Raw genomic sequence first — 13,952 nt, 5'->3', positions numbered from 1 at the left:
TTCCTCTTCAAGCCAAACGTTAGTGCCTCGTATGTACCCCACACTGAACGTTTGCCCATTCAGCAGCGCACATACAGTTTTGCACCATGTTGAGGGGAATTTGGAAGAAAACTTTCGTTTTTCACAACAGCCGTACCATTCCGGCTTCTCCTTCTGCTCGATGGGCTATGTTGAGCTAATTGAGCTTAGCATTCGGGGTTTAGTTATTTTCACCAACATTGCACGAGTAGGTGCTTTACTGAACCAATATTTACCGACCTGCTCCTTGTCGGAATTCTTTATCGGTCGGAGGTTTAAAGAGTAATTTCCATTCATCGAACTAATTGTTTAGAAAGAATTTGTTTCATTGAACATGTGGATAAGAACATTAGGCTTTTCCGTTCAACTGATTTGGATTACTATTAAATCACCCGAATTGTAAGAAGTAGTGCAGCTGCAGTGCAGCTTCAACTATAGTAAACCGGCGATCATTGAAAGGTTTCCTTACAGAAGACGTCATCCATCACTACCCATAACACTCAAGTCCTTTATGCGTCCAAGCCCTTTCTTATTAGCCATTATGTTTCCATCACACTCAGACAAAATCATCCTACCTATCTCTCCGCAAACACCCAACAAGTCGGATTAATAAACAAAACAAAACCATTTGCGAACGCAAACAATTCAGCATGATGGAAAAGGGAACAAACTAATTTCATCCCGAGAGCACTTTGCAAACCTTCTCACAATTCACTTCCCACCTTAATGATGTCCCAACCATGAAGATAAAACAATAATCCATGCGTCCACACCGGAGCGTGCGATGGTGCTTAAATGCCATAAACCTCGACGCAAGCACCGGGGAAAACTTGGAACTTTTCCCCGCGGACTTAACGCATCGGCAGTGGAAAACTCATCATTAGCAGCTCGTGTGGTGTGCACGCTAAAACAAACAATAACGATCCAACTCGTGTCGGAGAAACAATGCCACCGCATGCAACCAAATCCACCCCACAAAGCCCGATTGATTCGTCGGGATATGCTAACCATTCCACCTTCCTGGGTAAACACAGCAAGAAATAAGCTCGCACGTATACGCTGGTTGGCACACACTTCCACATAACAACGATCAACAAAAATCAATACTATCCCTAATTGGGCAAAACCACTAATAGAGACGCCGAAAGTTTAACGTTTAATTTAATTACACCCGGCCATCCGCCTTGTAAGGGTGTATACGCGTACGCTACGCGGTGGGGAAAAGGGGGAAAACGAGCTGCCGAGAAGGATTCGAGGACCCAAATTGTTCTCGATTGCTTTTTGATAAAGGACCGATCGGCTTCTACGGGTGTAACGAAAAGGAAAACATCCTACACGCTGTGTATCGCGCCCAGACTGTGTAGGTCATCCTCACTTGCTCGAACGGTCTCGGGAGGGCCGGACCTGTCGAAGAGATTAGACGTTCGAAAGAAGAATAATTGCCACACCACACTTCGTAGGTGTTTGAATGATTCTGCCAGGAACAGGGTGAATTTGGGAACGCCTTGTTGTAATCCGTAAGATTCTTTGTTTGGCTGATTTTTACTTTAGCGCTGTTATTTATCACCTTCTTCTGTATGTATTACATAATTAGCTTGTGTGCAATTGTTGGTGGAATTCAAAATGTTATACAATTGTAAACATTAACTTCTCAAATCGCGATAGTCACTCATTGTTAAGAATGACAAATGTTTACAATTGCCTACTTTTAGGCGTAATACAACACAACAAATCCTGTAATTCTACGGAGAAACAAACTATTACAGCATTAAAAAGCAAACCAGATTTTGTTGCTTTATTTCAAGTAAAACTACGTTTGAAGATGACTATCACGCATTATTATTTCACCATCGTTTGCAAAACACTCCAACCTAGACAGGTATTCGCACAACATACACGAAAAAAAGGAAAATCACCACCGAAAACAATTAATCAAGATCATTTTCCTTTCAACCTACGGGTTGGTGAGCTGCTTTTCTGGTTCATTGCTTTGGGTGCGTGCTTGGAAGGATCAAATTTTCCGCACACAAAACAACAATTTCTGCTGCTGGCTGCTGCTCCCCACCATCCAAAACCACCCACCAAAAAACCCAAACGTACGCTTACGGCTTCCAACCATTTTGGGGAGGGGGTGGGGGGGGGCGTTCTCGTTTTCGCCCAATGCCCAGCGCGTTTTCCACCACCACGGCACCAACGTGGTGTGTCACTCATTATCCAAATTAATTCACCGACTGTAAACTTCCGTCCTGTGGAGCACTAGCAAACGAACGGAAGAGAGAGAAAAAAAAACCACATCGAACGACCTTTTGGGCCCTTATCCGGAAGGTTCTGTTTTGGGCTGTAACACCACCGGAAGCTAATTGCTGCGGTTTGGAAGTAAAAAACTTTTCGCCTGCGGTCAGAAATGTCCTCACGTGGAAACCCGTCCTGCGTGTGAATGTGGGCAAGGATGTACTAACGAGCCGGGATTTGGTTCTTCTTGCGCGGTGTATTTGTGCATGTGAAGAACAATTTTCCAGTTCATTCTCATAGCTGAACCCATTGTTTGAATATTTCTCCGAATTTTCTACAGCACACAGCACCACGCATTTGACGTCGGTGTGTCCGTCCGTTTTTCCGAACACTTTCCATCCATTTGCCGAGTCACCTGTTGGAGCGACCGGTTGGCCCGGTCTGGTTTCCATTCCACGTTCTAAATATCCTACTGCTAGGACAGGTATCTTCGCTGGACCTATTTTCCTCCCCTGAAAAGCTTATTTTTTTCTCAATGTTCTCACAAATGCCGAAAAACATTTGACTTCGGACCGTGTTTCTGCTGTGCACCATATTTAGCCAAGGCAAACGGAAACAAAACCGCCCTTCATCAGCCGCAGTTCCTGCTTTCTTGACGGGCCCGGCAGGAATTCAGCCTGATAGTGGATGAAGAAAATTTATGCCCCCTGTAGGATATGTTCGTAGGCAGAGCTAAGTCGAATGATCGGACTCACGAAACGAATCGTGAGTGGATGTACCCACAGGTGAGAAATTATCTGCATAACACCGAGATACGGTGTAGTCAATATATGACTTGTGTTTTCAGGAACACAGTGTACGTAGCTTATTCAACGTACAGTCCAATAAATTAATTTCATTCCGCTGTGTACGGTCTCTGTCAGCATTTGTTATGCGGATTGTATACATTTAGGGACCTTTGTAAAGGTGCACATGCCGGTATTTAAGTGGATGTATGATTTGCTTAGACTTATATATATACATAATTCTGTAGAGGATTCTATTTTGACCTTTTGATCTCGAGATATTGGATCATTATTCGGATGAGGTTGTCATGTTTAGACTAGTACTCTTCTTTCTAGGACATGCCTAGATGATGCATGCTATCTACCAGCTCGTACCGATAAGCAGCCAGCAGCCGGCCCGGAATTCGTTTCGGCATACTTTGACGCAGTAGAGAAGACGGACAAAACACAGATGGCGTTCAAAAGAATTCATACCGATCTCACCTGAATTTTTAATGAACCCGTTAAGCATGTGTGAAGATCCGTAAATAAATAATCAGACAAAAAGCTACCGGTACAAGAATGGTCTCTTTCTTCCGGAAAAAGAATGGTCTTCTTTCCTTCTTTCCTATTTCTCCCCATCCTCTTGGAACCTCCGGAAAAAGTGTTGCAACAGGATTCAAGCTTCTGTCAAGTTAGTAAGGTGTTACACTCAGCATCGCAAAGCCCCGAGAGTGACTGGAACGTGCCCCGGAAAAATTCCACACATACCTGACCCGAAGTCGGTCGATAGGAGTTATGGAGCAGATAGCTACGCAGTGCGTGCTTCGAAACGTGTCTGCTTTACGGACCGCACAAAAGCTCCACCGGGAAGAAAGGATGATCAATCAAAGGCCCAATTTGTAACCAACAGAAAGAAAGAAAAACGTCCAAAATACATGAAACATCCCTGAAGCATCCCTTTGCTATCTCTGGTTGAAAGGTGTGCAGCACACAAGAATGTACGGGGTTTGCTTTGAATTTGATACCAACAGAGAATCCATTTGTCTTAATATAGTACTAATTTTCATCCTAATTTAAAAATGACCAACTAGCAAACGGAAAACTACAACGAAGTAAAATCATCTAGAAGGTACATGGAGGAAAAACAAACATTCCTTTCTAATTGACTAGAACGACTGGGAATTTTTACAACCCACAAACAGAAAATGAAAATGCTTTCAGTGTATGATAGCCAGATCAAAGTGAATTCACAATTTGTTCACCAATCGCTTGATTTGATTCGTGCTCAAACTAGAGTGAATCTCGATTTGTGACACATGTAGTGTACCGTACGCATTAACTAAATGAAATATGAATAATTTATCGATTAGTATGGATCTAATCTGCTTCTAACCAACGCTTGTGATCTTATGGAATTAATTTTCCTTGACATAAACATTAAATATTTTTTGCTCAACAACTTGAATGTTGCCATATTGCTTTAACTTAAATTTTTATATTACTCCTTTCGAAATATACCACCGTGGTTTTAAACGTGCTGAAACATTTCAAGAGTTGTAGTGAAATATTTCAATTCAAATACTATTCAGCATTTCATTGCACAAATCAAATATTATTATTTTTATGAGCCTTATGTTTTCAAGGAAAATTGATTGTTATAGCACAATTCATTTTAAGAATGAATAACGATTTTACAAACATGTATCATCAAGTTGTGATGAAATGCAAATGTGACGTTTCGAAATGAGCAGAATTGACAAGGAAAAGGCCACAACGGAGACGGCAAGTCGACGAGATAAGACTTCACCGTAGTCGAAAATTTTTTTTACAACACTATTAAACTAATCCTGCGTATAACGATCATTGTTTCTTCCTTCAACTTCCAGAGCGATGCTTTATAGTACTATCATGACCTTCTACCTTGTAAGTATCATATACACTCACTCAAAAGAAGCTATAAAAGTACATATCCGAACTGTTGATGCATACAACATATACAGTAAAGTAACACCGTGGAATGACTCGGAATAAAAACAGATCATAATTTCATTGAATCATATACCACATGTAAACAAATGCAAAATGAAAACAATGCAATGCACACTATCGACCAAGTGGCAACAACGTTGATAGTCTATCAGAGACGCCTCTTTATTCCGTTCCAAATTATGATGCTGTGAGGTTCGCGTAAGTGGAGCATTTGTCATCCTTTTATTATCACATTTGTACGAGTTATCACATTCCTAGAAAATTCACTCATCAACACACTGCTTGTAGTTTTCTGCTGGCTAGCAAAGTGAACTGTATAGGCAGTGTAACGCAAGTGCTTTCACTGTTTGAATACGACGAGCGCTAGGCATCCATAATTTAGGGAACAACCATTTATTACGGAACGCTTGTAAACAGAGAGCTGCTGAGAGAGATTCTTCAGGTATTTGTTGAAAAAATTATAATTTTTTTTTTTCGATTTCTTATTCGAAATTTCTGCCTCTTTGATTTGAATCCACCATTAACTGTGCCAACTCTCTTGAACATTGTCCTGCTGATAGCATTATCACTTAGGTGCAATGTGAGTGCTAAGGTCACCGAGAGGTCTTAGCAACTGGTAGAACACTGACAAAATACCTCATCAAGCTGAACAATATTGTGCTGAATGGAAATAACTAAAAAGATGGACATCCGTATGTACAAAAGTCCGTCGAACACCTGAGTAGCAAAAAAAACGGTTATCAACGCGAATAGCACTGGTAAAACATTTCTTGCCAATAAAGCAAGAAGATTTGGTGTTAAGCGTTTACCACTACTACACAGCGATCCTGAAAAACATTCGTTATGCTGTTGACGATTAGCGAAAGAAACTGTTGAAGAAACCACGCTGTTGAGATTGTGAAATCAAAGCAACATCACAAAACACACACAAGTCCCAGTTTTCGTTTCTTGCTCCGATTCTTTGTTATCTCGTTGTGACTTAAACATGTAACATTATGAATGCAGTCTCTCACCAACCATTGCGACTTACGCATTCATATTTCTTCCAGTTAGTACTTACATTTCCTTCAACACCAATTAACAGCTTCAGGTGACGTTAGTGCGCAAAATGTATGTTTCTGTCATGCGATCGTTGGTTATATCGCCACCTTGTAATCAAGCGCAGGTGACGTGTAAGGATAGTGTCTTGTGTGTTTTGAGTGATCGCTATTCATGGATTATATTGTCATGGGGGTATCAAGGTAAGTTTATCACAACACATTGTAGCGTCATCCGTTTGTAGAGTTTTTTCTAAAACATCGTTTATATGTCGAATTAAGGGATCGCATACTTATACCCACGTTACGAAGCACTTTCAAAATTGATAATTATATGCTTTTTCAAGAATTACAAGAGGTTATGAAACTTAATTTTTGTAATGCTGAAATGTAACGTACTTTTTGCATAATTTACAATATCATAAATGAATTCTACATGCAAAACAAATTTTTTAAATCCGCCTGTCTCCGAATCCACGTAAATCGAGAACCGCGTAACTCGGGTATCGACTATAGTACTGAAATATCAAGAATGTCAAACCATAACCTTAAAAAACGATCGCATTGAAGAACAATCCCTCAAATTCACAGTATTGGGATTTTCGCGAGGATCACTTTATGCGGATTACTGTACCATTAGCAATTTCTGTTGTTTTGGATTATGCCATGACCACGTCAAACAAAACATCACCCCGATAAGAGAATTGCTTACACATGCCGTGAATAAAGCTTAAGCTGCGTATACTGCGCTAATCGTCTTAGTAGCAATATACTGCTAATCTTATTTACCAGCAACAATTCAAGAAAACGAAAAAAATAAACGTATAACGAAGAGATTTAGTAACAAAATAAAGCACTATCCGACGTGCGCATGGCATGGCACACGCGAAACCTATGAAGATCATCAAACGCGACACCCAAAACAAGCGTGAACGTATCGAACGTTAAGTTTCGTATGCCAAAAGTGCTGAATCATGATGAAGGTCAAACCACTTGTCGCGTTTGTTGCACGTAAAGGTATTTTCCTACCAAAGTGTTGGTTGCTCTTGTTGCTGACTCACGTTAACCAAAAGCTGAAAATCGAAGAATTTAATGTTTTTGTTTTGGTGTTTATTTCATTAATCATTTGTCAGGAATACTGGTCACATGCTGCACTGTGAGCATATTTTATGTTTAATTTCGCTTCTTTTTAGCATTGACCGAAACGTTCTTTTTCGATCGTCCACACAGCAGCTTAAACAAAAGATAGAAAAATAGAAACGGAACACCGATTATTGTAGCAATCACGTCGATTCCATGGTACTGCAGGAAGCCCAGTTCCTGGCCGGCTGATTTTAAATGCACCGCTCCATGGTGCCTAATAACGTACTCCACCCAATATACGGCCAAGTCGAGTGGTTCTTGCGGTTGATCTCGGTACCGAGCCGAAATGCTTTGGGCCACAGTTTTGTACTTCGTATCGCCCAGGATCTGATTGATTGCACTCGAGAGACGATCCTCGGATATTTCCTGGTAAGGTAACAGCAGCCCGAAGCCAGTACGTTCCGCTTTGGCCATGTTTAGGTACTGATCGCCAAACACTGGAATGCCAATCACTGGCACTCCATGGTACATTGACTCCGTCGTACTGAGCAGTCCACCGTGCGTAATGAACAGTCGCACATTCGGGTGGGCCAGTATGTCGTCCTGTGGCCACCATGCCTTCACAATCACATTTTCTGGTCGGTTTGGTAATGTTTCGTCTTCCCACTTCCAAAGCACGGTTTGCTTCAGCTTAGCAAAGACGCGCAATATCGCTTCACGCTTTTCCACCGGCAGTTGACTGCTCTGAATGTTGGAACCCATCGAAAAGTAAATCACACCGTTCGGTGCATTATCCAGCAACTTCTGGATGTCTTCCGGCAGCGGGTTTGGTTTGCGATTGACGTGCATTCCGCCGACCTCGATCATGTTTGGTACGTACGGACGCGGATAGCTGAGACTGAAGTGATTGTTCAACAGTACCAGCGATACAGCATGGCGACGTAGATGTTCTAGTGGGGGTTTTGGATCGGGAAATGCCGCTTCGTACATTGCACTTTGCACCGGAAAATCCAAAATGTGTCCAAGAACACTGTCCATAATGGTCATCAGCATGTTGCCGATCCGCTGTACAAATGACATCCGGTCGGTAAAGCTCAGAAACGGATGAGGTACGTAAGATATCGGCGATGGCGTTCCGACCATATCATTAGTCCAACGGGATGCCCCAAACGTGGACAGAGCGACGCAGGGAGCCTTGAAGTGATGTGCAAAACCTGTCCCAAAATATTCAGTTTAATCAGTAAAAATGCCGAAGGATTCAGTGCGTTCACCAAAGCTACCTAGATGAGCATCATTCAAGAAGCTTTCCATGAGGACTAGATCAAACTTTTCGTTCGATTGGATCAGTTTCTTCACGTTAGGGTGCAGTAACGTGTAGTTGGTGAGCATTTGTCCAAATTTGTTCGTCATCGTAATGCTTTCCCATACGCTATGATCGGCCATATCGAAAAGATTTGGTATGAGATCTAAAATAAACGTTTGAATTAATATAACATTCAAAATTGCAAAGCAGTCTAGTGTGCTTACCCTTGACAATATCTACCGCTCCGCTTATATCTATATCACGATAATTTTTTAACGGTTTCTTCTGCGGGAAAGTATTGATAACAGTCATCTGCGGGCAGAAAAAATGATATAAATCCAACCTATCTTATAGTTTGTTCCGTCCGTATCTATCGCACAGCTGATAAAGCACCTGCTACACCTTGCCCGTACTCTTACCTCATGTCCTCGTCTTGCCAGCTCTTTCGTTAGCGCCGAGCCAACAATGAAGTGCGATCGGGCGGACGTTGGCAAGATCGCCAAAATCTTAGCCCCTTCAACCGAACCAGCATATAGCATGGCCAGCAACGCCACCACACTTGTCCACTTTATCCTCATGGTTTGCGTTGTTTGCAAGGTCGTCTCGTTAAACAAGTTACGTAAACCTCCAGAACCAACAACCGTGTTGGTGCGCGGCACAATTGGAAATGAATGATTGGATGTTTTTTGTTTTCTTTCGGAGGTGTCGTATGAATCTTCCTCTCCAAGTAGCAGCATTATCTCATCTCACTCTTGAGCGGCAAAACTAATACCCTTCTAACGCTGTACGCATGTGTGAGTGGAAACACACTGTACGGAGCTTCTCTATATATTTGTTCCAAAATTCCAAACTAACTATCAATCCGCGATGTTGAACGTTTAACCTGTTCGTTAGGTAGGGCAGGAATGTCATTTCCGCCTAGTTAAATAATAATCGCGCAAATGTGTTCTTCCATATGAACTGCTCATTCCAGCATCATTAAATTATTTCTTATTCTTAAATTAATTGGAAAGTAAGATAAATAATAAAATAAATAATAACGATTCACTTTCAAACGTCTCAATTATAAAATAGTGAAAAGTAACAAGCCGTTTGAATCGCATTATTATTTACTTTAAAAAAATCGTTATTATTTTTATTTCAAAACTGTTTATTCGTACACCGAACGAACTAGCATTTTACCGAGGCTTGTTAGATTGTTTCCTATTCGTATGTGTGTTCGAGAGAGTCCGCAACTATGAGTATAAAAGAGCAGCTGAGAAGAGAGTTCAAGTCAAACTTACTGATTGCTCAGGTGCGGCTCCCTTTCTTAACTCACGCATGATAAGATTGCGCCACTAGCTAGAAGGTTTTCACCTGTGTAGGATCTTGATAGACGACTAGTTTGTACTAATAAACGGTGACAAGCAGTTCGGTTTTCGGGAACGTGCTCTCAAAATCGTTAGGTATTGTGTCGGACAAGCTGACTCGGAACAAGAATTCGTTTATGCCGGGACATGCTCGGAACTAGAATTGGCGTTTACCTAGCAGTAGGATTTGTTTTATTGGGATGTATTACGCCACCAACGGCTGCAGCCCGAATTCTTGGGATATTACCCTCCGACGGACGATCCCATTACATCATTGGTGTTGGTCTAATGAGAGCATTACTTCAAGCAGGACACGATGTGACCATCGTGAGTCCGTATGCAACGCCAGATACACCCCCTGGCCGTCACCGTGACATTATACTGCCGGAGCTAGGCGAACCACTGGATGTACAAAAACCGAATCACTTCGAATTTAAGAACACATCGAACCTAATGGTGTTATACCTGGTGTACAATGAATTTGGCCCTTTCCCCTCGCAGGCCATTCTGAACCATCCAAAGATGATTGAGCTGATGGAGTCCGGCGAACGGTTTGACGCGGTCATCGTGGAGTCGTTCGCAACCGAGGTTCTCTACGGTTTGGCGGAACATTTTGGTGGCCATCTGATCGTGTTTGCTACATTCGGGGCATCAATGTGGACAAGCGAACTCGTCGGTACACCTTACCCGTACTCGTACATACCGCACACCTTCCTTAGCTTTACGAACGATATGTCCTTCTGGCAGCGCTTTGCGAATGCATTAGTGGGCCATCTCGACAAGCTGTACTATCGATGTGTGTTTCTTCCCAAACAAGAAGCCATGTTTCATCGATACTTCCCGAACGCGAAGCTCACCTTCCAACAGACGCTTGAAAGTGTCCGGTTGGCATTCGTTAATCAGCACTTCAGTCTTAGCTACCCACATCCTTATGCTCCGAACATGGTTGAGATCGGAGGCATTCAAATTCAACCGCCAAAGAAACTTCCAGTTGACATTCAACGGTACATGGACGAATCTTCCGACGGTGTTATCTACTTCTCCATGGGTTCCATTCTTAAGGGACGAAACTTCCCTGAAGAAAAGCGTGCCGCTTTCGTGAACGTGTTCCGTGGGCTGAAGGAGAACGTCATCTGGAAGTACGAGAACGATAGTCTTCCGAACAAACCACCGAACGTGTTGATCAAGTCGTGGATGCCACAGAGCGACATTCTTGCTCATCCGAAGGTGAAACTATTTATCACGCACGGTGGTCTTCTCGGAACTACCGAGAGTCTTTACCACGGTGTACCAATGGTTGGCATTCCAATATTTGGCGATCAGGAGCTAAATATGGCCCGTGCAGAGCATGCCGGGTATGGTGTGAAGCTTGCCTACGAAACATTGAACGAGGAGACGATTTCGGCCGCCATCAAGAAAGTGCTCACCGATCCTTCTTTTACCGAGCGTGCCCAACTCATCTCCGAACGCTACCGGGATCAACCGCTCGGACCGGCCAAAACTGCGGTCTACTGGGTTGAGTACGTATTGCGCCACGGTGGTGCCCCACAGCTTCAATCCCCGGCCGTACGGTTGTCCTTCATCGAGTACAATCTGCTAGACGTATACGCAGTGATGATCGCGATTGCCTTATCAGTGCTAATAGGCATGGGAGCGGCAATCAAGGCACTGCTGAGACGGTTGGGAATCGTCAATCGAGTGCACCATGATAGTAAAAGGAGGAAGAAAAATCAGTAATGAGAAGAAACACAGTTACCAAAATCAAATCCAACCAAAACGCCAGATTGGTGATGTCCGAAAGATGCAACAAAATACAATACCTCTTGTTGAGATAAAATACAAAACGAATCTACCTACATGATTAGATTATTACCAGTGAGGCTTAACGCTCATAAGTTTGAGGGCAACATACGATATACGGACGGGGTGTTGATAAGCATAAACTTGATGGATTGTGTTTATCAGCCGGCACTAGCAACGAATTCTACCACGCGCCTTGAGGATGCTAGTTGAGATACTAGAAAATTGGTCTGAGATAATATGACTAAGATAACAACGATCATAGCTGTATATTATAACAATGTGTTATTTTGAGTCCTAAATACTAACGCCTAACGCAAACATGTCCCCTACTTTGTGTAGACGAGACGTAAGGCTGTGTAAAATCCATTGAATCTCACAACTCTTAATTGAGCTGCTAATTCTTTTATTGCATATATTGCCATTTTTAAGATCTTTTGATGAAAATTCGTAATTACTTTGTACTCCAGCTAGTTACCAGAGATCGTGGTCTTTTGTCTTGAAGTCTTCAAGATGACTTGATATGGCTAGAGTGTTTCAATCTTTCAATCCTTTCGATAGTTGTTACATAACGGTGTTTTAAAAGGGCGTGGTGTAGGTGGTAGCGGCTTCACTCGTTCACATTCACTCGCCACGACCGGTATACAGTACCATCCAGACTGTTCCTCCGTATCAAGTACTGGCTATTTGGCTATTTGTTTAACATCAAACATAAATCTCAATAGGGGCGGCCCGGTGGCATGATGGTAGCGGCGCCGGTCTTCACACGAACAGACTGGACCAAAATCCCATCCGGGCCAATACCCCGTAGCGAGGACTGACTATCCGGCTACGTGGTAAAATAAGTCGATACGGCCAGGCCGTTCTAAACATAAATCTCAATACTATTTGCACAAAAATAAACAAATAAAACATTCGTAAAGCATGCATTATTCAACAAATTAAATACCTCGCGGTCATTGATCCTCTTAGCTCAGGTATCCTCAGCTTGATCGCCTTCACTGCTTGATGTAGCGCCCTCTACGGTCAATCGCTTGAAGCTAGCATTCGCATTCAAATCGACCGTTCAATAATATTCAACGCAAAAATTCTATTGAAGCTGAGAGAATATTTTTTATAATGTTCCAGTAACAGGTGAAGTCGCTTAGTGAATTTTTATTTCGAATTCGTTTACGAATCAAACAAAATGAATAGTTGTAAATAACAGCTCATGACCGCATACGATAGAAGAGGGACGTCTGAATTGACGATAGTGGTAAAATCTAGTATAGACTAACTGTTAGTTTTCATAGACTGCATTTTCAAAAGGCAGTGAGTGTAATGTGAATTGCATTCATGTCAGGCGTTAAAGTTATACTTTACAGGCACATTGTGCAATTAGGGACAAATTGGCTGCTTGAACCGCAATTAAAATAGACCATTATTTGCATATTGTCATTGAATATTATTTTGGAAATACATCAAAATATCTTACCCATAGCCAGCAAGACAAACAATATCATGTAGTTAAGGTAATTACAATACCTATTCGTCATTCAGTTCGATTCCAAAGTCCACATCCCATATCTTTCGTTTTGGTCATGTTTAGGAACTGATCGCCTAAGACATTTCCCCATCAACTGGGCCTGGAATAGTGGATGCATATAACATTACCAGTAAAAACCACCTGAACTTCATCATCAAGTTTTATTTCGCGGGCAAGGTCGTCTTGGTAAATAAGTTACGCAAGCTACCGGAAGAAACTTTCGTCTCGGTGTTCGACACAATTGAGAATATGTCAATGTTTGCTCTTTTCTTTTGGAGGTGTCGCATGGATCTTCCTCTCCAAGTATCACCATTATCTCTTCACTCTTGAGCGGCTAATACTAATACTCTTCTAATGCCGTACGCATGTGTGAGTGAAAACTCGTTGTACGGAGTTTGTCCACACATTTGTTCCAAAATTCCGCAATGCTTCCGCGATGCTGAACGTGGATTGGACCAGAGGAGGGATGATCATTTCGTCTGGTGAACAATTATCGTACAATTTCATATCAGCTGTTAATTCCAGCATCACGAAATTGGGGATTTCAAAACAAATGGGAGGCAATATTTTATTATCATACATTCTTAATCATGCTTTTTCAATACGATCATGTATTGCTCAGGCAAGACTAAAACGGCGATATATCGATCCATCAGATTAATTAACTAATTTTTTCTTAACTTTTCAAACGAAAATCAATAGTGTTAATACAATAGGTTTGTTCCAATGTTGTTGCAACATTTTAGTCAGCCAGCACGAGATAAGAGACCCATCCCGGCATCAACCCCTGCATCCTCCACGTCAAGTTCAATGGTGAAAACCCCTTTCAATTAACGTGATCAGCCTGAA

The 13,952-nt window shown here is 42.0% G+C and overlaps 2 protein-coding genes across 2 annotated transcripts; one reads left to right on the top strand and one right to left on the bottom strand.

Annotated features, from left to right (window-relative positions):
• Positions 1–7,216: 7,216 nt before the first annotated feature.
• On the bottom strand, positions 7,217–9,007 carry LOC128713358 (UDP-glycosyltransferase UGT5-like). Its single transcript, XM_053808217.1, has 4 exons — positions 8,849–9,007; positions 8,654–8,741; positions 8,407–8,592; positions 7,217–8,340 (listed from the first exon to the last, which is right to left on the bottom strand). The coding sequence occupies exons 1-4, from the start codon at positions 9,005–9,007 to the stop codon at positions 7,217–7,219; spliced, it is 1,557 nt and encodes a 518-aa protein (XP_053664192.1).
• A 918-nt stretch (positions 9,008–9,925) lies between these two features.
• On the top strand, positions 9,926–11,515 carry LOC128713200 (UDP-glycosyltransferase UGT5-like). The gene has a single exon (XM_053808061.1). It carries the CDS (start codon positions 9,926–9,928, stop codon positions 11,513–11,515), a length of 1,590 nt encoding a protein of 529 aa, XP_053664036.1.
• Positions 11,516–13,952: the final 2,437 nt, after the last annotated feature.

Source organism: Anopheles marshallii, chromosome 3, assembly GCF_943734725.1.
Source record: "Anopheles marshallii chromosome 3, idAnoMarsDA_429_01, whole genome shotgun sequence".
NCBI lineage: Eukaryota > Metazoa > Arthropoda > Insecta > Diptera > Culicidae > Anopheles > Anopheles marshallii.
This window is presented reverse-complemented; position numbering and strand designations above follow the sequence as displayed.